The sequence below is a fragment of the Malaclemys terrapin genome, chromosome 6, assembly GCF_027887155.1.
Source record: "Malaclemys terrapin pileata isolate rMalTer1 chromosome 6, rMalTer1.hap1, whole genome shotgun sequence".
Lineage (NCBI taxonomy): Eukaryota > Metazoa > Chordata > Testudines > Emydidae > Malaclemys > Malaclemys terrapin.
The window spans coordinates 91,434,688-91,461,938 of NC_071510.1; the positions used below are offsets into that span (position 1 = coordinate 91,434,688).

Consider the following 27,251-nt stretch of genomic DNA (forward strand, 5'->3'; position numbering starts at 1 on the left):
CTCAGGGTTGTCCTTTCATGCTAGTGTTTCATATAGAGGTCTTAAAATAATAGAACTTACAAAGAATTATATTTTTGGACATATTGCATTCTAACTGACTGTCAGTCACTTTTTAGTCATCTTTGCAACAAAACCATCTATGGTATGTTTGTGTTGGAAAATGTTCTGAAAATGGTTCTTAATACTACAATCATTCTTCTGTAGTTAAGTAGAATACAAAGAGAATATAGCAAATACATACATGCCTTTTTCTCTCTTACCTTGAGATATCTCCCCAATACCATTCAGCATCTTGTAAAGACATGTTGTTATTCATACCGTTGTTAATTACAGTATTAGGTTTTGGTGGTTTAGGAGGCAGTGCTGCAGAGGAGGGGGGAAAAAAAGTTGTTTGTAGCCTAGCTGCAAATTAAATAGTACATGCCTCAAAATTTTAATTTGTGCTATGATTTACAACAATCGTTATGTCAAAGCAAAGCTAAAATGATTGCAAAACACACTGTTTCTGTTATTGGCAATCTTTGAAAGATACCAAATAAATCAAGATATTTTACTGGCAACAAACGTAATTACACCATAAGGATGTACTATACCAAAAGATGTATGTTAGTTACTGAAGAATAAATTTCAAGCAAAACACAACCCCCAAAAAAGCATTTTTGGGCAAAATGTTTAAACTGAAGTTTGTTTTCACCTTAGTCCACCTCCTACAACAAATGTCTATCTTGAGATCATTACAAATAATAAAACATGTCAAGCTTCATTTTTATTTTTCCTCCCATTTAATTATCCAAGAGGAATTTTGCTCCTTTCTTGTACAAGAGCTGCTGTGGGTAATAAAAACAGCAAAACCACAGCAATACTGTATGTTTTAGGGGGGAGGAATTGAGTTTCTCTGATCCTCAGCATTTTATACAATGATCTGCTAAAAACCACTTTCAGGAACCCATCTGTGACCCAAATATCCCTAGTGTTAATCTTAGTATTTGACAGGATAAATTGTGTTCCAAATGCCAAGTCTGATTAAAAACCACATCCCCTTTTCTCAATGTCAAAGCTGCATACGTACACCACTGGGTGCCAAAAAAGATACTGCAGCATTTCTGTCTTACTAGCTAGGAGGACAACATTGGAATCAGCATTAAAAATGAAACAAGGTTTTGCGTTCTATAGTAAATTTTACATTCTGTATATGATTGTTTGTATAATATGCTTGACTGCAAAAGACAATGTTTTTATAATAATAAAAAGTGGGTCAGGATAGTATAACAATTCCAATATCAAATGACTAAATGATACGAAGTGAGGAATTAAGTTATTGTTAGATTTTAAAATGTTTTCCCCAAGACAATCCAGCATACTGATGTGTAATCACTGTATCAGGAAATATAAGTGTATTTATAAGATCTCTTGTCAGTCATAATATAGAGCAGAAATAGCAAAAATAAAAATAAAAATGATGCAACATTTTTAGTATATATTAAACAGGACTAAGACTACATATGAGAAAATACAATCAAAACTGAAACACCTGAATTCAATTCAATTCTTTTCTACAGGCTATGATTCTAATTGCTACTTCTATTCATTAAAACCACATTTTAATTCCAATTTATGAAAAAAATAAAATAATTTGCATCAATGACAAAGTAAGTAAATCCTAAACATCTAATGAGGATTTTGCAGCAGCTATCATAAAGACCAAAATGAACTAGGCTTTTACAATAAGACTGCAGTATTACCTGGTGGATCCATTTCTATGTAAAACATCAAGTCTGTGCCACAATTTATATCTGTCTTGGGATATTCTATATCCAGTTCTTCCATATTCCAAACAGTGTTGTACATTTGTATGAGTTTCACTGAGTAAAGCTCAGTTATAAGAAAAAAGAATCAGGCTCTCTTTGTAATGGTGTCTTGGAATTCATTTTAAAACCTATAAGGGGCTGCACTGTAACCTATTACATCATAATCCTCAGCCAATCATGTCAAAATAATGTCACCAGACCACTCCTGTTTCATCATTTTGTTCTACACTAATCTTAAAACAATTTCAGTTTCAGAAAGACTCTACATTTAAACAGAATTGCAATATATGAACGATGTTATACACAAACAGACTGAGTATGTTCTCCTTATGCTGATTTTTCCATTTTATTTTTCTGACTCTTTGCAGCATGGTACATTCCACTGCTGGCAGGTTGACAAAGGCTGATATGCTGCAGCACGTAGCTTTTTTTTTTTTTTTTTAAATACATATAGTGGATCTGTGTTTACAGATAGGCAGGTAACTTCTCAGTTTCAATAGCCCACTAAGTTACCTAAAGATGACCATTCAAGATCCTTTTTAAGCCTTTTGTACCTACTTTACATATTAAAAAAAAAGGGGGGGGGGGAATCATGCACTCCAAATATGTAATAAACAGAAATTGCACTTCTAAGCAGTGCCGAGTTTTCAACTTTTAAATGGTCCCAATGCCCTGATACATTCTATATAATATCAAGTGTCTTGTTTCCTTATCATTCTGTAGTGCAATACAATTGTTAAACATTTTCACTTTAATTTTGAAAGCTAGAAATAAAATATTGCAATCTCATACTAAAGATGTTAATGATTTTTTTTTTTAAACCAGGGCAGTGAACCAAACTAAGCAAAATCTTGAAAAATGACTCTTCTGAACATACAGAGCCTGTCAGTCAGAATACATGATTTAGTCTGCCTTTTCCCATTGTTTCTCTGGCCCGCTTTCATTATTTACCATGCTAGTTATTTTCTGAAAGCCGGAGCCATTGTCATTTTCTTATTTATACATCTGACTTTGTATCAGCAGGAGCCTCCTGCTATTGAAAAGTATTTCTTCTCAACCATACTGAATATGAAAAAAGATTTTTTGACTATTACTCTCTGAGCCTCCTCTAAAGAATACTATTAACGCAGCAGTGGGCTACTATGCATAGCACTTATGAATGCTTTAATATTCACTATCCTCTATCTAGGCAGAAAACTAGATACCAAAAATATAAGTAACTGAAGCAATTCAGTCATCTTAAGAAATCCTTTTGACCGGTGTATAGCTAAAATCTGCACATATTATACTAATACTTGTTATATACTTTAAAATGAACAAAATTATTTGCATCTCCTCAATATTGCACCCACATCCCGACCCTAACTATCCCGTTGTAGTTTTATCCTTTTAGACAAGTACTAGCATGCAAAAAGATGGATACAGTACCAACATAATCAATACTTGTACATGCTGGTTTGCCTACACATGATCATGCTTAAGCTCCTCTTGAAGTAGCCTCCCTCTCTTCCCCATTTAGGTAGACAAGCACCAAAGATTTGTTCTATTTTCAGAGGGTAACAGGATACGTAAGATGCTCCCAGACACAAGTCCAAACATTGAACTTGAGGGTTTAGCCAGCCCACCTACTCCTCAAGCAGTTGAGTTGCCACAGTACATTACTTAAAGTAGGTTATGAGAGATTTCCTACAAAGAATATATTGCTACATTTAGTCTAATAGGAGGTTAGTATGATTTTTATTTAAACTTCCATCAAAAACTGCTATCAGGAAAAAAAAATTCTGCCCACTTTTCTTTTACCATTGGCCAAATTTTAGAGAGCCAACTTGTAAAATCAGGTTACTGCTCAGCCCAAACTAGTCTAGCTTGCTGTGGCACCATATGGCAAACCAGAACAGGCAGGATACAGACAGACAGGTGATTTTCCACTGTCCCAGCTTAACCTGGAACGTTATGACTGGTGATCAATTATAATAAAGTACTGAAAATATATACACCCGTATTTCTATAAGGACTTGGGGGGGAAATGCATACACATTCAAAACCACTTACTTTGTAAATTATGCATTGCAATGCTCCCCCTTGTAATACTTGTATCCAACAACCTGAAAAGTTCAGATAGCAATTCTTTCACATAGAAAAGTCTTTTCAAAAAATTCCTTTGTTAGGACACTTCTCTGAATAAATTAGGTGAACAGTTCTGAAAAGACGCTCTGTGCTTTCCAATTAACACTCCATAAAATCCACTCGAAAGAGCTGTAACATGAAGTCAGAAAATCCAAGCCCCCTCTTCTATTCTAAACAAATTAAACTTCTGTGCTGTGCAACGGGTATCCACACATTTCTGGTTCATCATTAAAAAGTGAACAGGATTTTAGTACTGTAGAAAAAACCTCAGTAGCTTGCCCGGCTCCCTCAGATAAAGATCTCAGTTTCATGATTAACTTGGGCAGGTTCAAATATTTGCTGAGCCAGGGATTTCAGATGGGGGAGGGGGGAGCTAGAGTCAAAGTAAAAGTTGTCATCAGCTAACAAATGGCCAATGCAGGAGTAACTTTCTCATTTCGCCAAGTAAATGAGAAGACCATTGTAAGTGAATTTAAAATAGTCTCTGTAACAGGCTGCTCAATGCAGTATTAAAGTAACCGAGTGTCAAGAAAAGCACTATGAGCAGCCAAATACAGGAAGTGGCTGAGTTAGTTCAGAAAAAAATAGAATCAAAGGCTTCCTTGTAAAGTTCTGTACCTCTCAGAACAGCCCAGTGCAAAAGTAGCTTGTTTGCATGCCCTGCACCACCTCCCACATACTTACAGGACCACAACTACAGGTGTTGATTGAAGACCCTTAGAATGAAGTTCTAAACTGTTTAGTCAGAATAACAGAAAGACAAGGTGGGGGAGGTAATATCTTTTATTGGACCAAATTCTGTTGCTGAGAGAGACAAGCTTTCAAGCTTATACAGACCCGAAGAAGAGCTCTGTGTAAGCTCGAAAGCTTGTCTCTCTCACCAACAGAAGTTGGTCCAATAAAAGACATTACCTCAGCCACCTTGCCTCTCTAATATCCTGGGATCAACATGGCTACAACAACACTGCAGTCAGATTAATATTAGTTTAACCACTAGACAGACACATGTCTATGTCCATGGTGGTTTCCAATACCAGATACATATTCTCTTCATTACTTGGTGAGACAAAGGTTGCTTCATGGGCATGTGGTGCAGGAAGGTGACTGGGACAAACCAATCTTCCAAGTTTTAGTGTCAGGTAAAGTATGCATGCTTGATGAGGGAGGGGAGAGGGAATTAAAGGGTCAGTTTCCCCCTTCACTTACATGGCTTCACTCCTTTATCTTCAGTAGTGAAGACAGTTAAGTAACCACTTCAATTGTTACACCGAAGGAGATCAGGAGTTAGTGAAAGGAGAAACAGGCCTCCAAAGGGCTGGGGCTTAAGACTTCCTGTTTCCTTTACCACACCATAACTAGTATTTCTCCTAATTAGCTGTATTCCTTGGGATCAATTTGGGCTCCTCTACATTTGTCAAAAATGCTACTGCAACACCAACTCCTGTCCCCCAAAACAAAAATACACCCATACACCCAAACTACACAGAAAAAAACCTATACATCAATTTTCCAATTAAGTGGTTTCACCTACAACAGTTCTTTGCTTTTGTTGTTTTTTTCCCTTTGCCTACTAAAGGATAGCCATTTTTACTTGCCCCTTGAAGCAGTCTTGTCTGGAAATAACATGGCATATTTCATTTGGATGGTAATCTGTCTTTCTGTACTAATGATCAAACCGTGAGAGAACAGAAAAACCTAACATTTGGTAGTAATTGATATGCACTCTACTATAGGATTTTTTAAAAAATATCTAGCCAGTATGATTTATTAAACAGTGCTGTGGAAGGCTCAGAGTTTTGGAGCCATCAGAGAAGTCCTGATCTTAGAGCTGGCACAGACCGTTCACCTGCTGGAGATGCCACTTTCCCTTTTCAAGGAGGTGGGAGTACAGCATGCATCACACAACCTCCATCAACCAGCCACAGTACACTATGGTATTCCCTCAGGAGATCTGAGGAGGAGGAACAACAGCCAAACCAGCACTGTAATTAGCACACAAACAAGGCACAACTGTTGAAATTTCACTGTGGAAAAGCGGTACTAAGTCTAATTTTTGTTTAGGCTCCAATGACCCATGCAAAAATGAATTCCCCCTCATCCCCACACATGCGATTCAGGTGTGTGTCTCCACATGAATATATGAACACACATGCATTTGCACACTACAGCTGAATCTGAGACTTTACTTATCTTTACAAGTTACATCACCTCAACTGGTGTGCAGTTTATAGCTTTTACAACTGCTGAAAGATCAGATTTCATACTAATTCTTATTACACGATTGCTGCTACTTAAAGTGGTTTGCATGCAAGACATACAATGTAAGAAGCAGGACTGATAGTTGGGCATGGGGATGAGTTGTGTACAGTTAATTGGTATATACTTGTTATAATAAAGTACATGTGGTTTTACAATAATTACAAGGCATTGAGAAACCTAAGCTCTACATATTGTCAAAATTTAAATAGAACAACCTTGTGTTGCCAAGGCTGGAGATTAGTTAACAATGTATTTTGACTTTGTTAAATTAGGTGTAAACCGCATGATTTTTATTAGCTTAGGAGGGGAGCCCTCTGCTGGATGAAAAAGAGAATGTACAACAGCTATAATTGTGAAAAGTCAAAACATTCTTAGCATAGGCCACAATATTCACAGGACTATTAACATTTACAAAATAATGTTGAATTACAAGAAACATATAGACTAAATCTATGACACTGCATGTAAAGTGCTGACAACTGATAACAGTCTTACTTTTTTTTTTTTTTTTTTTTGGTACCACAACACACTACAATACAGTTATGAACTAGGGGGCAGATTCTGCACCAGTGAAGTCAGTGGAAGCTTTGATACTGATTTCAATGGGAACAGGAGTGAGCCATATATTTTCCTGCTCTGTTTATTATTGTACTAAACTCACCTGAAACAACTAGCATCAGTTACAGAGTCTGTATATTTCATAACATTTAAGCTGGAAATCTCTCTAATGCATTTACAGCTATAAAATCAGAGAATTTGTCTTTCAGCTTTGCCATTGACATTTATGACCACACCACGAACCAACATTTCAGCAAGTGACAGTTTGTGTATAAACCAGAATTGTGAGAGAGTCTCATTACCTCATATGTTCTTTTACCTTGGACCCTATAAAAACAGTAAAATCTGACATTTCACACCAAAGTTTGTAACATTTGTCACAGGAGGCATCTTTCACAAATGTTTGCAAGCCTGGAATAAACTGGGATAATAGCCTAGATAGAAAAGCCAATGTCACTGATGGGGGACAAGGTGGGTGAGGTAATATCTTTTATTGGACCAACTTCAGAGGCAAAATTTCCAGCTTACCCAGAGCTCTTCAGCTGTGTAGCTTGAAAGCTTGTCTCTCTCTCCAACAGAAGTTGGTCCATAATAAATATTACCTCACCCACCTTGTCTTTCTAATATCCTGGGACCAACACAGCCACAACTACACTAACATCTTTCATGACCTGAAAAATCAGCTGGCTTCTTATACTTGTAGGAACTTATAGCCCCAACTCCCAAATACTCTCTTTAAATATGTACATGTAAAAGGACACGCTCCTTGATATTTTTTAAACTGCACTATAGTTAAAATGCTTTTCTCCTAGCACTGTTGTTTCATATGGCACATGTAAGGAACACACACCTTTTTCATGATGCTATAACCGTCATTTCAATGTCAAAATTCCCAGTGCCTTAATCAAGAGTAGAAGCAATCTCTCCCTCTCCCTCCACCACCTTTATATTTTTGTTTAGTTGATCAAATTTGGATGTTAAAAAAAAAAAAAAAAAAAATTGAAAAAATCTGGTAATTCTAGTCAAAAGACTGAATAGCTAAACAGAACTAGAAAGGGACAATGTAATACAGAAAATGGAACTGGTTAATAATTATTTCAGCCACCAGACATTGGGCTGGACATATTGGCAGGGTAAGGTTATGTGATTGTGTTAAAAAAATATCAAAAATGGGCCGACGGAGAAATCCTGTTTTTGCCTTAGGATACTCATCATCATAACTACAGATGAAAAGCTGCACATGGCTCAATTTAATATACAAGTCCTATTTTTCGTACTTCCCATGGCTGCATGGAGAGAAAGAAAGTTTGTATTTAAAAAAAACCAAGCAATTAAAACAGAGGTGGGCAAACTACTGCTTGCGGGCCACATCCGGCCTGCAGGATTGTCCTGCCTGGCCCTTGAGCTCCTGGCCAGGGAGGCTGGCTCCCGGCCCCTCCCCTGCAGATATACCGCCGCGCGAGCAGTGCTCTGGGCGGCAGAGTGGCGCGCTCCTGCAGAGCTGAGCAGCAGCGTGTCTAGCTCTGGCGGGGCAGCACGGCTGCCAGACATGCTGCTCTGAGTGGCATGGTAAGGGGGCTGGGGCTGGGGGGTTGGATAAGGGACGGGGGGTCCCAGAGGGCAGTCAGGGGAGCAGGGGGAGGTTGAATGAGGCAGAGGTTAGGGTGGGGGTGGTGGTCAGGGGACAGGGAACGGGGGGGTTGCATAAGCGTGGGAGTCCTGGGGGGCCTGTCAGGGGGCGGGGGTGTGGATAGGGGTCGGGGCAGTCAGGGGACTGGGAGCAAGGGGCTTGGATAGGGGGTAGGGTCCTGGGGGGCGGTTAGAGGCAGGGGGTCCCGGGAAGGCGTGGTTAGGGGACAAAGAGCGGGGGGGTTGGATGGGTGAGGTTCTGAGGGGGGCAGTTAGGGGGCGGGAAGTGGGAGGAGCAGATAGGGGCGGGGTCCAGGCTGTTTGTGGGAGGCACAGCCTTCCCTATCCAGCCCTCCATACAGTTTTGCAACCCCAATGTGGCCCTTGGGCCAAAAAGTTTGCCCACCCCTGAATTAAAACATCTGCATCGTGTACATGACACAACTAAAATTCACACACAACTCATTTTAGACGGACGTATATCTTGCCAGGTTAAAAGGCAACAGGAAAGAAAGACAAACAGAAAGGCAAAACCAAATCACTTTATGAAGAAGTCTTAATCTTTTTTAAAAGTAAGATTTTTTTTTAAAAAGTCCTTCCATTTCTCATCTTTGAAATTCTTTTCACTAGGTGTTGGCACAAACTGCTCATGACCAGGAAAAAGATTGCTGAAAGTTGCCTTTCACTTTTTTAGGAATCTTTCTTTAATTTTAACATCTTGCAACATCCCTGGTTGAAGCTCAAGCCAGAGATGTTAAAAGGCCTGATTCATAACTATATTGCACATGAATATTCTGCAACATACCAGATATTAGAAATGAACTTTGACAGTGGGTTTTGCATATTTTTACATACGCTTAAGGTGTTCAATTTTTAGACTTCAGTTATGATGCAATGCATCATAACTATCTAGAAATGACAGCTTTTCCATCCAGGAGGAAAAATGTCCAGCAAATTAAAGATATACAAGAGAAGGAGATACTTTCTTAGAGACAGTCAGAAGCACATGGATGCATTTTTATAAGTGTCATCTCAAAATATAACACATATAAACCCCAGTTTATTGTACTTTTGTCTGGTAGAACATTTACATTGTTTAGGGTTTATAGGGCACTGGGAGCCAGCATTGTCAAATAAAGATGTCAACAGTAAACCCCTACCTTGGTAAATTGCAAATTCCCCTTCCCCACGTATAACCATTACAATTCAGCTAGTGTCAAGATGTTTGTAAAGCAATTCAAGTCAAAATTCTCTACTTTAGCTGCCTAAATTATATGAAGGGCCAAATTTTCATAAGCGCTCAGCTCCCATGTAGGAACTTAAATGCAGCGTCAACTGAGAACAATAAGGAACTGCTGGGGGTTGGGCACTTTTGAAAATCTGTCCCTAAATCTTCAAAGTGAGCTGTGGGGACTCTGCACTTCTAAACAGATGACTCGATTTTTCAGGAGCCCAAGCAGAGATTTGGATCCTAGACCTGCAAAGATTTACTCATATGCTTCTGAAAAATATTCAGGCATGCAAAGTTAAGCACAAGAGAGAGTGTTTTCAGGAGCAGGATTGAAAGGAACTAACCAGAGACTGCCAAGTTTGAAAATTTTGGCCTAAATCTTTTGGCTACATATTAATGAATGGGCAGATATTATATTTAACAGAAGAATAATGTACAGTATGGTAATTACTACACAGATTGTCCTTTTGCCAAGTATGGACTTTGAAATATAAAGATAAGAATGGAAGTTGTTATAACAAATCCTATCAAAATGCAGAGTTAAAACCTAGTAGCTAGGGTTACCATATTTCAACAATCAAAAAAGAGGACGGGAGGAGCCCCGCCCCCGTCCTGTCCTAGCCCCGCCCCTGCCCCTTCCACTCCCTCCCACTTCCTGCCCCCTCAGAACCCCCAACCCTCCCCCCCACTCCTTGTCCCCTGACTGCCCCCTCCTGGGACCCCTGCTCCTAACTGCCCCCCAGAACCCCACCCCCTACCTAAGCCTCCCTGTTTCTTGTCCCCTAACTGCCCCCTCCTGAGACCCCCCCCACCTGTACCCTGACTGCCCAAAACCTTACACCCCCAACCCCCAGACAGCCCCCCCCAGAACTCCCAAACACCCCCCTGTTCCTTGTCCCCTAACTGCCCCCTCCTGAGACCCCCCCACCTGTACCCTGACTACCCAAAACCTTACACCCCCAACCCCCAGACAGCTCCCCCCCGAACTCCCTGACCCATTCAACCCTCCCCCCTGCTCCCTGTCTCTTGACTACCCCCACCCCCCGGAACCTCCCTGCCGCTTCTCTGACCCCCGGCCCCCTTACTGTGCTGCAGAGTACAGCGGGGGAGGGCAGCAGGGTCGGAGCTCCAGACAAACAGCCGGTGATCTGTGAGTGCAGGGAGGGGGAGGGAGAGAGAGGAGGGGAGTGGTGTCAAGTTTCAGGAGAAAGTGCAGGAAGGGCTCTGGCTCTGGCTGTCGGAGCCCCGGCTGCTCTGTAAGCCGCGCGCATGCTCTGCATGGAGGGGGGGAGGAGGGGAAGTCCGGACACTGACAAATTCCCCCCGGACGCTATTTTTAACCCGAAAAAGCCGGACATGTCCGGGGGAATCCGGACGAATGGTAACCCTACTAGTAGCCAGGGCTGGATTAATGGAGAGGCCAATTAGGCATGTGCCTAGGGCCCATATTCATGGGGAGACCAAAAATCATAGGCCACAATCCTTCACCTGCTTCTCTTTGCCCTAACGAGGGGACACAGACCACTTGTAGAGCACCCTTTGCCCTGACACGGCAACCCTAATCCTGGCCCAGTGTTGAGGGGAGGCACAGGGAGGAAGTTGGAAAGCAAGCCCACCGCGCAGTCACCCTGCAGATTGGGGCTGGGCCTGGCTCCCCGCTCTTGTCACAGCGTGGGTCTGGTTTGGCCTCGGTGCCCCTGCAGCATAAAGGTGCTGCAACCCTGCATGTCAGGTTGCAACATCACTCGCTCAAATCAATGTACGGTGGGGTTGGAAGATTCCTTGTTCCAACACTCAGAGAAGTCTGTACCAGCTCTTCCAGTTCTTACCCAATCCTGCAAAACCTTACTGCTGTGATCTCTTTACTGTACTTTGGAAGCAGAGAAGGAGGAACACTAAAAAATGTTCTGTTCATCGTGGTAATTTCTTTTTTAAAGTACCCTTTGCTAATATTACTGTAAGCCAAGGCTTTCAGCTTCTCTATATCAACACGTGCTTGCTTTGCTTAACTGAGAAAGTCGCGCTGCACAGCAGCACAATTTCCTTTGCACAAGTCTAGCAACACTGCCTCGCCCATACTAGGAAAAGGAGGAACACTTGATTTCAAATACAATCTGTTGCATAAAGTTTGCTAACCTTTGCTCTTGGTTGTTTGAACTGAGTGCTAGCACAGACAGTGAAAAAGTGTCAACTAGCTATCCTGAACCAGTTTTGATTCTGCCTGCACTAATAAGAATGTGGATTTTAACAGACAAATCTTTCCACGTACCTGGCTGAAAAATGCACAAAGCTAAACAGAGGTCCAAATTTGAGGTCTTTAATCAGTCCTCATTGGGCACAGTTCTTTTGAGGAAATATGCCTAGAAAGGCTTGAGTGAGAGCTGAGAAAGGACTTCAGAATTTGCCCGCTTTTAATAGTAAGGAATGCAAAAGTAAATATATACTGCTTCTCAAGTATCTCACATTCTTGATTTTTCATACAGTGTTCAGTAAGAGGTAATACAAATTCTAAGGCTATGAAAAAATCTGCACAAATTATTCAATGCAAAATGATTTCAGAGTAAAGGATAGTTCCTTGAAAACAAAAATTAACTTCTTCTGCATATCTACTTACTTCCATAATTTTATTACTTTAATACATTTGTTCAATGAGCTTACTTAATTTGAAAAAAATAATAATAATGGACATTTAACGGCCATCAAACTGATTTTTGAACTATTTAAAAATCATCCATAACCAATTACTTTTTAAAATCCAAACTGTTTTTACCTGGTACAGGCTGTCTCTCATTCCATTCACTTGTGATTAAAACTTCTAGGATTTTTACGAGGTGTTCAGCATTATCAGAACTGTAAAATGTAATGGAAAAAATGTAAAGGCTTACATAAATGCCTTTAGAAAAGTAATGCAAAGATAACAGCATGAGCATGATTCCTATACATGAATTTATTAACTATTTTGTATAACAAAGCCACATATCATGGTTACAATATACTAGATAATTAAGATGTCTCACATACCTTCCTAACTGGAATTTGAAAAGCAGAGGGCTGAAAATTTCAGCTAAGGATCTTGCATTCAAGAGATTTTTGCTGGAGGTTTGACAAAGTCTGAAGAAATGTCTAAGCAAATATTGGAGAGTGAGCCAATACTGGTGAGGTATATTTGGAGACCTGATGAGTTTCTTCAGCAACTGAGCATATTCGTCCGAGCTCTGAACTTCTGCAAGCAAATAGAAAGTAAAATGAAACCATTAAATGGTTCCCTGGTAAGTATCAATTTTACAGAAAAAATATTCTGTCCTTCAATAGAACCCAGATTCTTGTTTCTTCTTTTTCAAAAGTGAAAAACTCAAGTGACAGAAGAAAACAACTGAATAAATGTAAAATGGAAACAGAACATTCGTTTGGTAAAAACCACAGTATGTGCAGTGCGTACTGGTAGAAGTCTGTCTTGTGTTTAGCGTCACACATGATTGGGTAATTCTGAGATGCAGTAGATAAGAATCACAGGTGCTTTTCTAACTTTGAAGGTTACCAACCACAATGTCCTGCCTGTAGAACATGCAACAGTACTAGGCCCACATACTGAAAGTTGTCAACTGTACTGTCTGAAATGACCACTGCCAAAGATATACCTTATATTCATGTAATTATTACTTTGTATTCCATAACTGCCAATGGACCTCAGAACACTGTGTTCTCTAATACATTTACTTTGTCAGCACTGATAAAAGGTTAACGATTAGCTCTTTCTGCACACAGATAAGTCCTTGATTTTTTTTAACCAGTACATGCACAATTATTCGTACTTACTAAATGCATCAAGCGGTGTAATATCTTACAATTTTCATTTACATTTATATTGTCAGGTAATTTCAGCAGCTTTTATCAAAACCAGCTAATGTATAATAAGTGAGGAAAAGACTTATTTTTGTTTTATGAGCACCACCTGTTGTGGTGTGCAAAAATCTTCCCGCACATTTTATGTAGGCTGAGACAGTATCAGCCCCTTCATGCTGGGTACTGACAATCCTAATAAACCTTCCTCCCCCTCCCCCTGTGAGTGGAAATATTTTCACATTCATACCTTGAGCTCCTGAAGTCATTTCACTGTAAACAGATGCTGGAATGACAGAATTTGGCAGGTCCAGGAGATACCTCTTGAGAGCATCTGATAAGATCTGCACATCAATTGGCTCAAAATCCACTGATGAGGCATCTGAAAAAAAAAAAAACCCAGACATATGCAATTTAAAAATTTCTGAGGACCTTAAAATTGTCATTTCATACCAAACCAGAACAGATAACCCAAATCTGACATATGAAGAACAATTTGTAAGAAATCTCTGAAAACATCTAATCAAGTCTTTGCTAAAATGTTTTATTTACAATGTGCAGTGAATTCCCACAGTAGATACCAAAATTGTTCAGCAATACACTGTAAAGTTAAGGGGTCAGAGCCTTCTTCAATCATTAAGAGATTCTGACTAATAAATGATAAGATGTAAATTATGCATGGGAGTCAATATCCAATCCAGGAAAATATTTATGTTAAAATGTTATAAGTAACACAAATTCTATTACCCAAGAAATGGCTTTATAACATGCTTGAAAATTGTCTCATGTCCCTTCTAGTGGCTAATCTACATACAGACTAACAGCATACTATAGCTGTCACTTGATAAAATTACTACTATAGCTATAGTAGTGGTGGTTTATATATTGGTGACGAAGGTCCTACGTTCAAACTCTGTAGATGGCCCATAGTGAAGGTTGTTATACCTTCACTGGTATTATTTTTGAAGTGACCAATGTTTAAAAACACCTTTCTTTCTTTATATACCAACCTTGTAAATTATATAAGGAAGACCCTGGATTCTGCATACTTTTCAAATGTTACTATAAAGTTACAAATTATGCTTGTGGCAATATTTGTAATATTGTTATAAGGCTGCAAGGTTACGAGACACCTGGATATTTTTAACAGGTTTATGTTTTACTTGTAAATATTTTGTGTAAACACTACTAGCAATCCATACTTAGGGCTGGGTACAAATGCAGTATTTCTATTGATAGCTGATTAGCAATTCAGGCCCTGAACCTGGAAACATTTATGTGAATAAACTGAAGCACATGTAGATATATTTGCAGAATTGGGTCCTTGGTTTCTTAAATAGCAGTTAGAATTTACACACTTGTAATGACCCCTGGCCTGCTAGTGTAATTGCGACTTGGGATAGAATATTCTATTGAACTTTATCACTTATAGGATTGTCTGTTAACACTGGTTTAGTGAATGCAAGAAGTGAAAATAAAAAACAAAATTTTAGAAGTGTTTATTACAAGCCAGACAGGTTTCCTGTCAGACATGAAGCTCTCACAAAAGTTCCCAAATGCTCCCAAATCCAGAAAGTTCCAAAGGGCCCAATAATTTGGGGTGGGGAATAGGGGAAGAAAGGAAAATAATTTTTTAAAAAGCCCAGTCTATCGGAGCAAGAACTCAAACTACATTAGTCACTGTGGCTTTTATTCTCTATGCTGGATCAAGTCTGGGTTCCACTGGTCCAGTGTCTGTAAGAAATATCTCAAATTACTGGAACGAGAGCTTTAGTAAGAGCTGGACCTATTTGCTATACAGCAAGCTATTTGTTGTTGCTGTTGTTGTGACCTTTCTATTTTTGATCACCTTTACTGGCTTGATCCTGGAAGATTATGAGCTCTGCTCAACAGGAATGAAGGACAGTCAGTTCCTCAAAGGCTAAAGCCTTATTTTCCTGTTTTCCAACCAAATTAAATTTTGAAGAAGAATACAGGCAAACCCCAGTTTTACAGTGGTCTCAGGATACAGGTAGATCTTGCAGATATGAGATTCTATATGGATTTTGAATAAATTAAGAAATTCAGGTATTTGTGGTTTGGAAAGTCAGTGCTGAAAACAAAAATATTAAGAATAAAGCTTCTGTTGCTAACCCCACAATTCCATACCTTTCTCTACCATCATTTGAGATCATAATGCCAGCTAGATTTAAAACATAGTGAACTCAAAAATCATTTCCTCCTCAATTTTAATCTTTAATTACTTTTAATTACTAAAATTGAAAGAGTAGAAAAATTACTTCCTTTTTTAGAGTTTGCATATTTTGTGCCTTTGATAACATGGCGTGTAATCAGTTTCACTTCCAAGCCTCATGCAGTGGTATGATGCCCTTGTACCCTCATGCACTGCTCTGAAAGGGGAAGTTCATACAGCTTGCAGAAGCTTGGGTAACACTCCCGCCACAACAGTAGAGCTCCTGCTCTTCCACAGTTTGACTGGCTGTTGCTCTGGAACTATTTCTCATTTAGATGGTTAGGTTTTATTAAATTTTTAAGAATCACAATTTATCTGTGCTAAAGGAGACTGGAGGCAAGGGTGCTGGGACAATTAGTATAATGGGGGTGTTGAGAGCCATTGAACCAAACTGTAAACCGTGTATATAATGGAAACCACTTCAAGCCAGGGGGTGCTGCTAAACCCCTAGTTCCATGTATGTCTTGAGGTGAGAGGACAAGTACCCAGGTGGGTATCTCCCCACCCCACTAGGCTACTGCAGGGGCCAGAGAAGGGAGAAGCCAGATGAATATCTGAAACCCCAGGACTCTGGCACAGGGGAGGAGAAGAGAGAGATAGGAGTTGGGGAAGCATGTTGTACTTAAAGGGGAAATGGAGGAATTCTACTGCCCTGATACGTAGATCCCTGCACAGAGTAGCATTATCAGGTAGGTTCTCTTCCCTCACTCTCCAGCATCTTAAAATATCAATATCCCATCTCCTAGAACTGGAAGGGACCTTGAAAAGGTCCAGCCCCCTGCTTTCACTAGCAGGACCAAGTACTGATTTTGCCCCAGATTCCTAAGTGGCCCCCTCAAGGATTGAACTCACAACCCTGGGTTTAGCAGGCCAATGCTCAAACCACTGAGCTATCCCTCCCTCCCATCACCACAGAACCAGGCAGGGAACATGCAGCAGAGCCAGTAGGCTTCCCTCCAACTCCTTCTATTGGGCCAAAGGAAGCAGAAGGCTGAATGTATTAATGTATGCACAACATTGTGTGCAGCTGTACATGCATAAATAAAATTTAGCCCACAGCATTATTGGGACAGTGCATCTTTATCTTGCTTCTGAATGAGACTCCTTTCCTCTCCCAAAGCCCTGCTTTTTTTGTCCTCAACAGTTAAATTACTAATCAACATTAAACTGATTATTCTTGGACAAAATACCAGTATAATGGGGACTTGGAGAAAAATATTTATTCCATGAAAGTGGAAAGGTTAATATTACGGCAAATGCAATGGAATAAAAACTAATATCAACTAAGCATCAAATTATATAGTTTGAATAGGGGGCATAAAAAAACCCCCGTTCAATCTTAATACAAAAACTATTTTGTACTTTAAGAACAGTTGTACCTACCACACTCAAAAATTTGTCTTAGTTCTGCAATACTGCTTGACCCTTGTGTTCTGTACAAAGTTGAACATTCCAGACCTTAAAAACACAATAGATTGGATACATGAACTTAATATCCCTTGTGCCTTTATATAGGAAACAACATATTTCTATTGTCCTCAAATAATCATTTACAGTATAAGTTAGTATCATTCTTATACATCATGACAAAATACTGTATGCTATTGATTTTATAGGGCAACAATATAGCACACAGGAAAATATATCATGCCTGCAAACTGCTGGGCCAGCAGAAGCTGCCAGCCAAGAAACAGTAGAAATACAGTCAACCCTCATTTCCCCCACTCCCCCTCAGCCACTCAAACAAATCGCTGTGCGCTGGCTTTAGGAGACCAACACCAGCAGAAGGAGAAGTGTGTGCTAGCCAAGGTAAAGGTTTGCCTGCAGTGGAGCAGAGTGCAGTTCAGTAGGAAACACCGAGCCCTTCCCTGCCACTCTACGTACCTTTCCAGCTAAGGAACAGCTGGCCCTAAACCCTCTAGGAACTACTGCTCCCTTGTGCATGTTCTATTGCCCCATCTCTCCCAAGTGCCTTCATAAGGCGAGAAGAGATGGGATGCAGGGAGACCGAGAAAATGAAGTGGAGTTGTCCTACCAAAAGCGGAGAGACACTCAGGGCCTGCCACCCCAGCAATACAACTTGAGCAGAGACAACAAACACGGCCTGCCTCAAGGGGAAAAGAACAGTTGAAAAACTGCTCGAGAATAAATAATTCCTTACACTGTGATAGTGTGTGTAATCCAGAGCCAAAGGGCTATTTTTCTTTTTGGGGGGATACTTTACTGTTCTTACCCTAAAGCCAATCGGTATCTGGTTTTCTGCATATTTATTTTATTGACTTCAGACATACAGAGCACACACAGTATGTAAGCTGTCAGTACTGGGCGGTGTTGCTGCAGATATGTTAAACAGTTGCCCTGTATTAGCACCATTTCAGTGGTGGAGGGAGGGATTCCTAGGTATACTCTGTAAAGCGCAGACATCCTTCCAAATAAAAGCCACCATAATAAATGTACAATTTTTTGCTCTATATTTTATATTAAAGAGCATGCCCAGGGATACAGGTCATGTATGATTTAATAACATTCAGTATGGTCTCCTAGAAACAGTAACTGACTATGCTGGTTGCCATTAAACTCTGGCTCTCAGTACTGGCATCAGCAGCCCCTGATCCACCCATCAAACGTTTGTGTCTTCCCAACCCTCAAAGTGTTGACACTGGTAGTAACCAGGCCACAAATCCTGTCTTGCCCTCCCACTCCCAGCTAAATGGCCATTAGGAGAGCAGGGAACAGGGGGCATCTCCTGGCCACATAAGGTTGATGAAGGTGACATCAGCATCAGAAGCTGGGGAAAGAGACAAGGGGATTAGGAAGCAAGAGATGGACGGAGAATAGGTTATTTAAACAGGAGGGAAGAGAAGCAAAGGACTGAGAAGGCCAGCAAGGATAGGGAGGAAGGGAACAGGACAGAGGGGGACAGCTGGAAGTATGGGAAGGGAGAAAAGTCAAAGGGCATACAACAAATACGGGCTGATTGAACAGACAGTAGCAATAAAGGACTGCCTTTTGGAGGGCAAAAAATACCTCCCCAAACTTAGCATTTTGAGATATTTTCCCCTGCTATCTCATGGCAATGCGTTTCTGCAATTACTCTTGCTGCCAGTTGATATTTGTATTATATTATTCAAAACCTCAAAAATCTCTCTTTTTGCTCTGTAGCAGGTTACCAGGTGTCAGGTGGTATAAGCTATGTTATTACCTCTATAACCCAAGTAACCTCTGTTGAGCACATACCAACAAGATAAGGCTCTGACTAGATTTGCTTGAATACCAATTGAGCAATGTGATACATTACAAACCCTTGGTAGGAAATGTACAAACTCTGGGCCTGATCCTGCAGTCCCCATTCACAAACATCACTAAAACACTGGCAGACTGTTCATCAGCATACCTTTCTTTTCAATAGCCTCCACTATCTTGATAAGAATTGGTGGAGCGACGTCAGGAGGCAAAAATTGCTCTGTAAGATCTGGAAGTGTAAAAGCTGTTAAAAAAAATCAGTTAAGCTACAATTAGATGCAATTTCAGTTTATGAAAGTCATGAGATATAATGCAACTGGTTAATTTTTAAACACTGAACAAATTCATTTTATCAGCTGTGAAAGTCCATGTAGACATTTTGCTCGTCTGTTCTGCATGCAAATTAGAACACTACATAATTACTTACCAGTAATTTAAAAAAAACAACCCTCACATGCTAAATATCACTGTTATATTTACACTAAAGACAAACATCCAGTACATAATTAGCAAAATCCTAGTAACTGTTCCCTAATTTGTTTATCTTATTTTTTTTCTTTTTTAATTAAGCAAAGACGTCCACTTCATGACATTTTGTACCTCCAATATTCCAACCCCGCACCTTTTGTATTTACACAAATCCATTTTCCAAGACTGAATAGTGATGATAAACAATAACAATAAGGAAAATGCATTTTTATGACACCTTCATTCAGAGAATATAAAAAATGCGTTATAAATCACTAATAAATTTTTACTACTGCTGTGAGGAAGGTAAGTAAAAAAAGTAAAAAGTGTAGAATCCACACAGAAGCCATATAGAATCCATATAAAATTCTTAAAGGTGGATAAAAAAAGAACAGTTCTCCTATGGTGCACCAGATGAGGGAGCTATATACATATCTCCTTGCAACTGCTAATCTACTGAATGAAACACATTTCTATTGGTATGAACTCTCTGCAGGAACAACCAACATGTCATATTAATGCGAAAGCTCAATAACAGTTGCAGTTTGTTTTAATTTTTATAGGTTCACAATATTGACAATATATGCCCCGTGGTGCAGAGAGAGCCTCCTGTTTTGTACAATGATCAATAAAGAATAAAAATAAGATATTCTAAAATGAATCTTTTGCAAACTGAAACAAAGCTGCATACTGATTTTATCCAAAGTCAAAAGCAACAGAGGGTCCTGTGGCACCTTTGAGACTAACAGAAGTACTGGGAGCATAAGCTTTCGTGGGTAAGAACCTCACTTCTTCAGATGCAAGAACCTCACTTGCATCTGAAGAAGTGAGGTTCTTACCCACGAAAGCTTATGCTCCCAGTACTTCTGTTAGTCTCAAAGGTGCCACAGGACCCTCTGTTGCTTTTTACAGATTCAGACTAACACGGCTACCCCTCTGATACTATCCAAAGTCAGTTCACACACAATGCAGTTTCTTTACTGAAAGAACAAACTGAATAAAAGAACGTTCTCGCTCTGTGATAAATGCAAAGTTTAAAAGTTTAAAAGCAGTTGTGTTTAATTTTTGGAAAGCTTGGACGTTTACAGAAAGATATTCTTATTAAACAGCTGCCAGCAACAGATTATGACAGATTATGATGGATAAAGATGAATTAATCACTGGATTAGAAATTGGTGGTTGCCTAGGGACCAGTGATCATGACCTGATTAAATTCAATATGGGCAAACAGAGGACAGTCCCAAGCAGTAATATACATATCTTATGCTTTAAAAGGGTTAATTTCACAATGCTGAAAAATATTATGAACAAAATTTATTGGGAAGAAAAATTAAGACAGAAAAATGTGAATGAAAATTGAGAATTATTTCAGAAGAGTTTATTAGATGGCTAAAAAGCCATGATTCCACAAGCCATGATTCCACAGAAAGGACTATTTTGGTTAAAAGTCCATCCTGGTTCAGTGGTGAAGTGAATACAGAAATTAGAAATAAATGAGTAATATATAACAAATGGAAAAAACAGGGAAAACAGATACCAATTGATAGAATTTAGACATTATGAAGTATAGAATATTGATAAGAGAAGCATACATTAAATGGATTAAGAACTGGCTGACAGAGCTCAAAAAATAGAAGGGTGGTGGAACAATTTGTATCATGGGGGTGCTGAAAGCCATTGAACCAAACTGTAAACCTTGTATATAATGGAAGCCACTTCAAGCCAGGGGGTGCGGTAGCACCCTTCACATTCTTAGTTCTAGCACCTATGAAAAGTAGTTTTCAATGGGAAATCATTATCAAATGGGGGTGTTTCTAGTGGAGTTCCACAGGGAACAGCACCAGGCCTGACACTATTCAACACTTTCATCAGTGACCTGAAAGTAAATATAAAATCACTGTTGATAAAAATTTGCAGCTAATACATAGACTGGCCGAGGGGTAAATAATAACAAGGATAAAGCAGCCAAACAGAGTGATCTGGTTCACTTGGTAAGCTGGGCCCATTCAAGCAAAATGCATTTTAATGTAGCCAAATGCAAAGTTTTATATCTAGCAACAAAGAATGCCGATCATATTTACAGAATGGGGGACTGGATCCTTGAAAGCAGTGACTCGGAAAAAGATGTAGGGCTCATAGTGGACAAGCAACTGAACATGAGCTTTCATTGTGATGCTGTGGCATAAAGGGCCAACACAGTCCTTGGATATATAAACAGGGGAGTAGTGAGTAGAGGGAGATGATTTACCTCTGTATACAGCATTGGTTAGACCAATACTGCATACAGTTCTAGTGTTCACATTTTAAAAAGGATGTTGAAAAATTGGAAAGAGTGCAAAAAAGAGTCCCAAGAATTATTTGAAGGCTGGAGAAAATGACTTACAATGAGACTTAAAGAGCTTCCTCTGTTTAGCTTATCAAAAAGAAGATTGAGAGGTGGCTTGATTGCAGTGTGTAAGTACCTTCACGGGGAGAAAATACCAGTTACTAAAATGCTGTTTGATGTAGTGGAAAAAGGCATATGAAGAACCAAATTAGAAACTAGGCACAACTTTTAACGGTGAGGGTAGTTAATCACTGGAACAAACTACCAAATGAAGTGGCGGATTCTCCATTTCTTGATGTCTTCAAATAAAATTTACGTCTTTTGGGAAGATATGATTTAGCCAGACAACTAAAAGTGCAGGGCTCAGTGCAGGAGTAAATGGGTGAAATGTAATGGTCTGTATATAGCAGAGGTCAGACTAGATGATCTAATGGTCACTTCTGGCCTTAGAATTTATGAATCTGCTATAATAAATGTACATTTATTCAAAGAATATGACAGTGTCAAATCAAAGGCTCTGCCAAGAAAATCCTCAAATTACAAAATACCAATTGCAAGATATAATCTAACACTACTACTACTATTAATAAGTCTCATTCTGATGTTTGGAAAGTCAAAGGCATAAAATCCCTCCCAATATCAAGGTGAGAATGTGTTTTAAAAATAGAGATTACATTTTTTCCATGATGAAAATAACTTTTTGCCCCCTTAGGCAGTTAGTTGCATTAATTACTACTCTCCCACCTCCCTTCTGCCAAGTCATGAAATGGCATGAGCTCGGAGCAGAGATGCTCACCTCATTCTTCTAACTGAAGGCAAGATGCAGAGCTATTACACAAAACTGAAAGGAAGGGGAGAGGAAAAAGTGGATGGTAGGGGTAAATGACATCCAGGATGAAAGGCTTGAGGAGAGAGCAGGGCAGGGAGGGTCCAGTTACAGATCTTAACCCACAATATACTCTTTGGTTCATACAACAGAAGGAATTAGAGTGTTACACTACGTCAAATTAAGCGAGCAGTGCCAAGAGACTATGATAATAGGCACATTACAAATGCCTATTTAGAAAAATTAAGTTGTCTTTAGGAAAAGGAACACCCTTTCAACTAATTTCTAACTTGATTTTTGTTTCTGAAAGTTAAAGGTCTAGTTTAGGCAGACCAAAAATGAAAACCTATGCTTCTGGTGTCCTCTGAAGGCTTCATGTCATGGGAGGAAGCCACTGGGAAGGCAGAGAACTCTCTCAGAACACATGGTTTCTTTTCAAAAGGGCAAAGATGGAGGGACACAGCCTCCAACCTACTTCAAAACTGAAAGCTTCTCCAGACCCTATCTTACTTCCTTTGCTTTTCACTTACATTTTAAGCAGGTGACTTATGGCAACATATGTAAGCATCCATGAGGTGACAGCAAAATGTAAACAGAGTCCTCTGTCATGTCATTCTTATGGAAACAGAAGCAGACATTAGGTCTACTACCCATTTCCAAAAATACCCTGAAATGCTAAAGGCTTTATATCAATGATGTAAAAACCTGTCTGAGACATAAAACCATTCTCTTCCAAAACAAAAGAAACACTACCCCCTCGCCCCATCTTTTGATCTTGAAATCTGCCCTGCTACAACAAAGCTGATTTTTCAATGGGACTTGTGCTCCCAATTCATTTAGACACTTTTGAAAATTCCACCCAAATTCTTGGGTTGGTCACCTAAATCCATCTTAAGGCACTTAAGTAGCTTAATTTTTTCCCACAGATCTTAGCTACTGGTGATGTTCTCAATCAGGGGGAGGTGCTGGTGCTTAGCACCTCTGAAAATCAGGTCATGGATTTTCCAGTGCCCATGTAAAAGTGCTGATGATGACCTTTCAACACACATGCAGTATCTGAAGCATATGCCTAATTTACAAGCTATTTGACCTGTGCTCAAATCCTCTTTTGATACATCAGTATTGGATTATAAAGACTTCAATGAAAAGGAAACACCATACATATTTACATATATAATATACACATTTAGAGCAACTTTAATCTTTTTGAAAATTAACACCCCTCCCCCCCATACTCCTTCTCAAATGAAAATGTTTGTTTTAAAGAGAAAAAAAACATAATATAATAAAATATAGAGAGCTTGGAGGATTTTGGTTTCATTTTTTCCCACAGCTACAGATAACTATTACATTGGAGAAACTGATAATTTTGCAAATACTTAGAATATTTTTGAAACCACAATAATACTGTTTCATAATTGCATAAGTGATCAAATATTTTTGAATTCGTGACTATTTGGGCTACAAATCCCCATTTCAATAATAATACACAACAGAAATAAGGAGTTTATAACAAAAGGCTATAAATATAAAGGAAGTTTTTTAAAATGTTAAGTTGTCTTTTAATACGCTGATAAAAGGGAAATTTAACTGAACAACATAGACGCACAAGTCATCAACATTGACAAAATGTCACAATATAAAAGTTTAAGAGATACCATTTAAAAAAAAATTTTTTTTTTAAACAATTCTACAATTTTCTATTCTCTGCTGCTACATATGCTATTCAATGTATTTCCTTTATAAAATTCCCATAGCATTATATTGTCACTGGTAATTTAGTCTTTCTACGTTTGGCACAAGACAGAAAATTATAGTCATTTCAAGATGAAAGACCTCAGAAAACATATGTCTGCCAGAATAGAGACTTTACACCACTCTCAGAACTAAATGCCAGTTCATAACAGTTACACAGAAGAAAGCCAAATGTATGCACAGTGCCCTTCACTTTTAAAATACTGAAAGGAAATGGCAGTAATTGAATTGGAAAAAATATGACCAACTCTGGAAAAAAAGTCTCTGCTTCAACTTCTGAAGCCATAAAACAAGTTATCATTAAAGGACGTCCTGAACATGGATTAGATGTTCTAGAGCAAAACACAGTACACATCAGGAAATTTACTGTGGGAGGGAAAAACCCTTTTAAGCATGCCATTTTCAGTGAAAGTACAAAGAATCAAACCCTCATGCAACCTGCATTTAGTACCTGATTTTAAAATTATCTTTTGTTTTGAAGCATGCTGTAGCACAGCACAGAGGTTTGGAGAACCAAATCCACTCTTAAGAATCTGAGCAACTTTGTAGATTCCTTTGCTACAATCCAATATCAGTTTTTCACTTAAAGTAATCATTTTGCTTTTCACAAAACAAATTCCGTAACTTTTTTTTAAAAATCCCACTGTCTCCAAAATATCAAGACTCTCACAAGTCGTTATAAACTACTACTGCCTTCTTTGCTAGCCATTAAGTCTGGGGAGTAGTACGTATCTCAGATAGTAGTAAGCCTTCTGATGACACATCATAAATGCTGAATTTTCCACTAGTTCTATTTTTACCTTGCCATAGTGATAACCAATCAGATGAAACAGAAGTCAGGATTCCCTCCAATCTGAGAGCTCTTCTCTCTCTCACCAATACAGGCAGGGCTGAACAGCTCTAAGGCAAAAGCAATGGGAGGGAGACGATAGCATACCTTACATTTAAGCGCTGCCAACATAGCTGCAAAGTGCAAGATGAAACCAGCACACAGCTGCACCTTTTGGAGGAGTTCTCAGTAAAAAGAGATATTTTAGAGTTAGTACCTGGCAAAGCCAAATGGAAATTTAAAGGTGGAATATTGGATCCACAAGTCTCTGAGCCAAATCTTTCATTATTGCTGGAAGAAGCATGAAAGTGGATAGAAAAAATTAAAGCCTGCCCTTTAAAATGTAATAAGATACACTATGGAAAAAAGGTTTATTTACAAGTCTTTTATAGAGGAGACCATACATAAACAATTGAATTTGGATCGGAACCAAAATGATTCCACGCAATTTTTTGAGATTTTTAGACATGGGTATGTGCAATTGTGAACACAAACTACACATGCAAATATCAGAGTGGTGCATGAAAGTCTGGTATATGAAAGTATATAGGTCCTATTATGTTCATAGCTAGTTGTGTGAGCAAAGATGTCCATTTTGTCCACTCAACTGTATCATTCTCCATATGTCTAACACACACACACACACACACCAGTTTTGAAAATCAAACTCTTCACATTTGAGCAAGAAAAAGTCTGCCTAGTTAGAAGGAGATCCTGATGAATACTAAACTTAAATATATAACAGTAAACGGAGTTATCAAGCAAATTGGGTAATGCTTTCAACATGATTAGCTAGGCAAATGATTAGGAAATAGTGGATGTCAGGAGCCACTCAACACATTTTCAAACAATATCCTCAAATTAAATTGATGCCCTCAGTATAATTTATGACATTAGAAGAACCTCCAGATAATTTAGCACCCATACTAAGTATTTCAAGTATTGAAAATTGATGGGAAATAAATGATCTTTCTTAGCTGCTTCACATATAGTTAAATCCAGGAAATAAACAGATATGTACAATACCTGGTAGGGGGAAAAATGAAAAAAAATTCATTTTACCATCCATAGTCCCCAAGTAGCTTCTAAATTTAAATTTAGAATTCATAATGATTGAGTGCAAATGCTTGTGCAGTATATTATTTAAAAGTTAAATGAAGGTACAAATTAAAGATGACGCAATCTTTGCACACCTGACTGTCAAAGGCAGCAAAATAGACTGCTTGACAGTTTACAAAACAAACACCACAACCCAACCACAGACAAACAAAAACAAACAAACAACCCCACCAACACATTACTTTGATTGTGTGGACTTGTTTATCTCCAGACATGTACACAAATCCAGACTCCAAAATACAGAGAAGGTGGGATTCAAGAAGGCAGAAGCACTATACTCTCTCTACTGATACAAAGGTACAGTTCCACAAAGCCTGGTGTGGAAGCGCAGAGTAACTCTTAGTCTTATCATGAAGGCTTCCCTTCTCACTAACCATCAGTTGGCAGTTGCCATTAAATGTATCCTAGTTGCTACCTTAATACTGGCTTTCACCAATTTTGGGGTAATACCCTTGGAGGCTTTAAAACTCTTCATTAGTGCAAATAACTGCCTATCAATACAAAATATGGAGGTTACTTACCTGTAACTGCGGGTTCTTCAAGATGTTGGTCCTTTTCTGTATTACATATGTGGGTATATATGTGCACCATGCGCCTAAGTCTAGAAATTTTTACTAAGCAGTGTCCATTGGTGTGCACATGCACAATAGATCTCATTGTGCTCTGAACCAACCGTATAAAGGGCAGTGCGGACAGACCCCTCTCCAGTTCCTATTCTTACCATGAATATGGTCATGATCCACAGTAGAGGGGACAGAGGTTGGGTAGTGGAATACACATATGGACCATACATTTAGAAGACCCTCCAGTTATAGATGAGTACACTCAAAGAAGAAATGAAGCATGTTCCCTTATGTTCATTCAACATGTGGGAGATTAGTAAGCAGTAGTCAAACAGGAGGCAGATGCAAGGATGTAGATAGTATAGCTATCCATATTACTGCTGTGTCCATAGCTGCATCTTTGGTAGAAGTCTGGACCAATGAGTAACGTCTCGTAA

The 27,251-nt window shown here is 39.0% G+C and overlaps 1 protein-coding gene across 4 annotated transcripts in view; it reads right to left on the bottom strand.

Moving 5' to 3' along the window:
• Window positions 1-27,251, bottom strand: part of PIK3R1 (phosphoinositide-3-kinase regulatory subunit 1) — a 76,425-nt gene that overhangs the window by 11,953 nt on the left and 37,221 nt on the right. Inside the window, exons 1-7 of one of the 4 annotated variants that reach the window (XM_054033078.1) lie at window positions 24,755-24,922; window positions 19,080-19,172; window positions 17,069-17,143; window positions 13,703-13,834; window positions 12,634-12,835; window positions 12,383-12,462; window positions 261-363 (exon numbers count right to left, since the gene is read on the bottom strand). In XM_054033078.1, the coding sequence (XP_053889053.1) occupies window positions 261-363; window positions 12,383-12,462; window positions 12,634-12,835; window positions 13,703-13,834; window positions 17,069-17,143; window positions 19,080-19,172; window positions 24,755-24,899 (830 nt within the window). In that variant the 5' untranslated portion in view covers window positions 24,900-24,922. Of the gene's footprint in view, window positions 1-260; window positions 364-1,742; window positions 2,367-3,860; window positions 4,379-12,382; window positions 12,463-12,633; window positions 12,836-13,702; window positions 13,835-17,068; window positions 17,144-19,079; window positions 19,173-24,754; window positions 24,923-27,251 lie in introns of those variants that run through there. The other 3 variants (XM_054033077.1, XM_054033080.1, XM_054033079.1) reach the window with 3 other exon arrangements.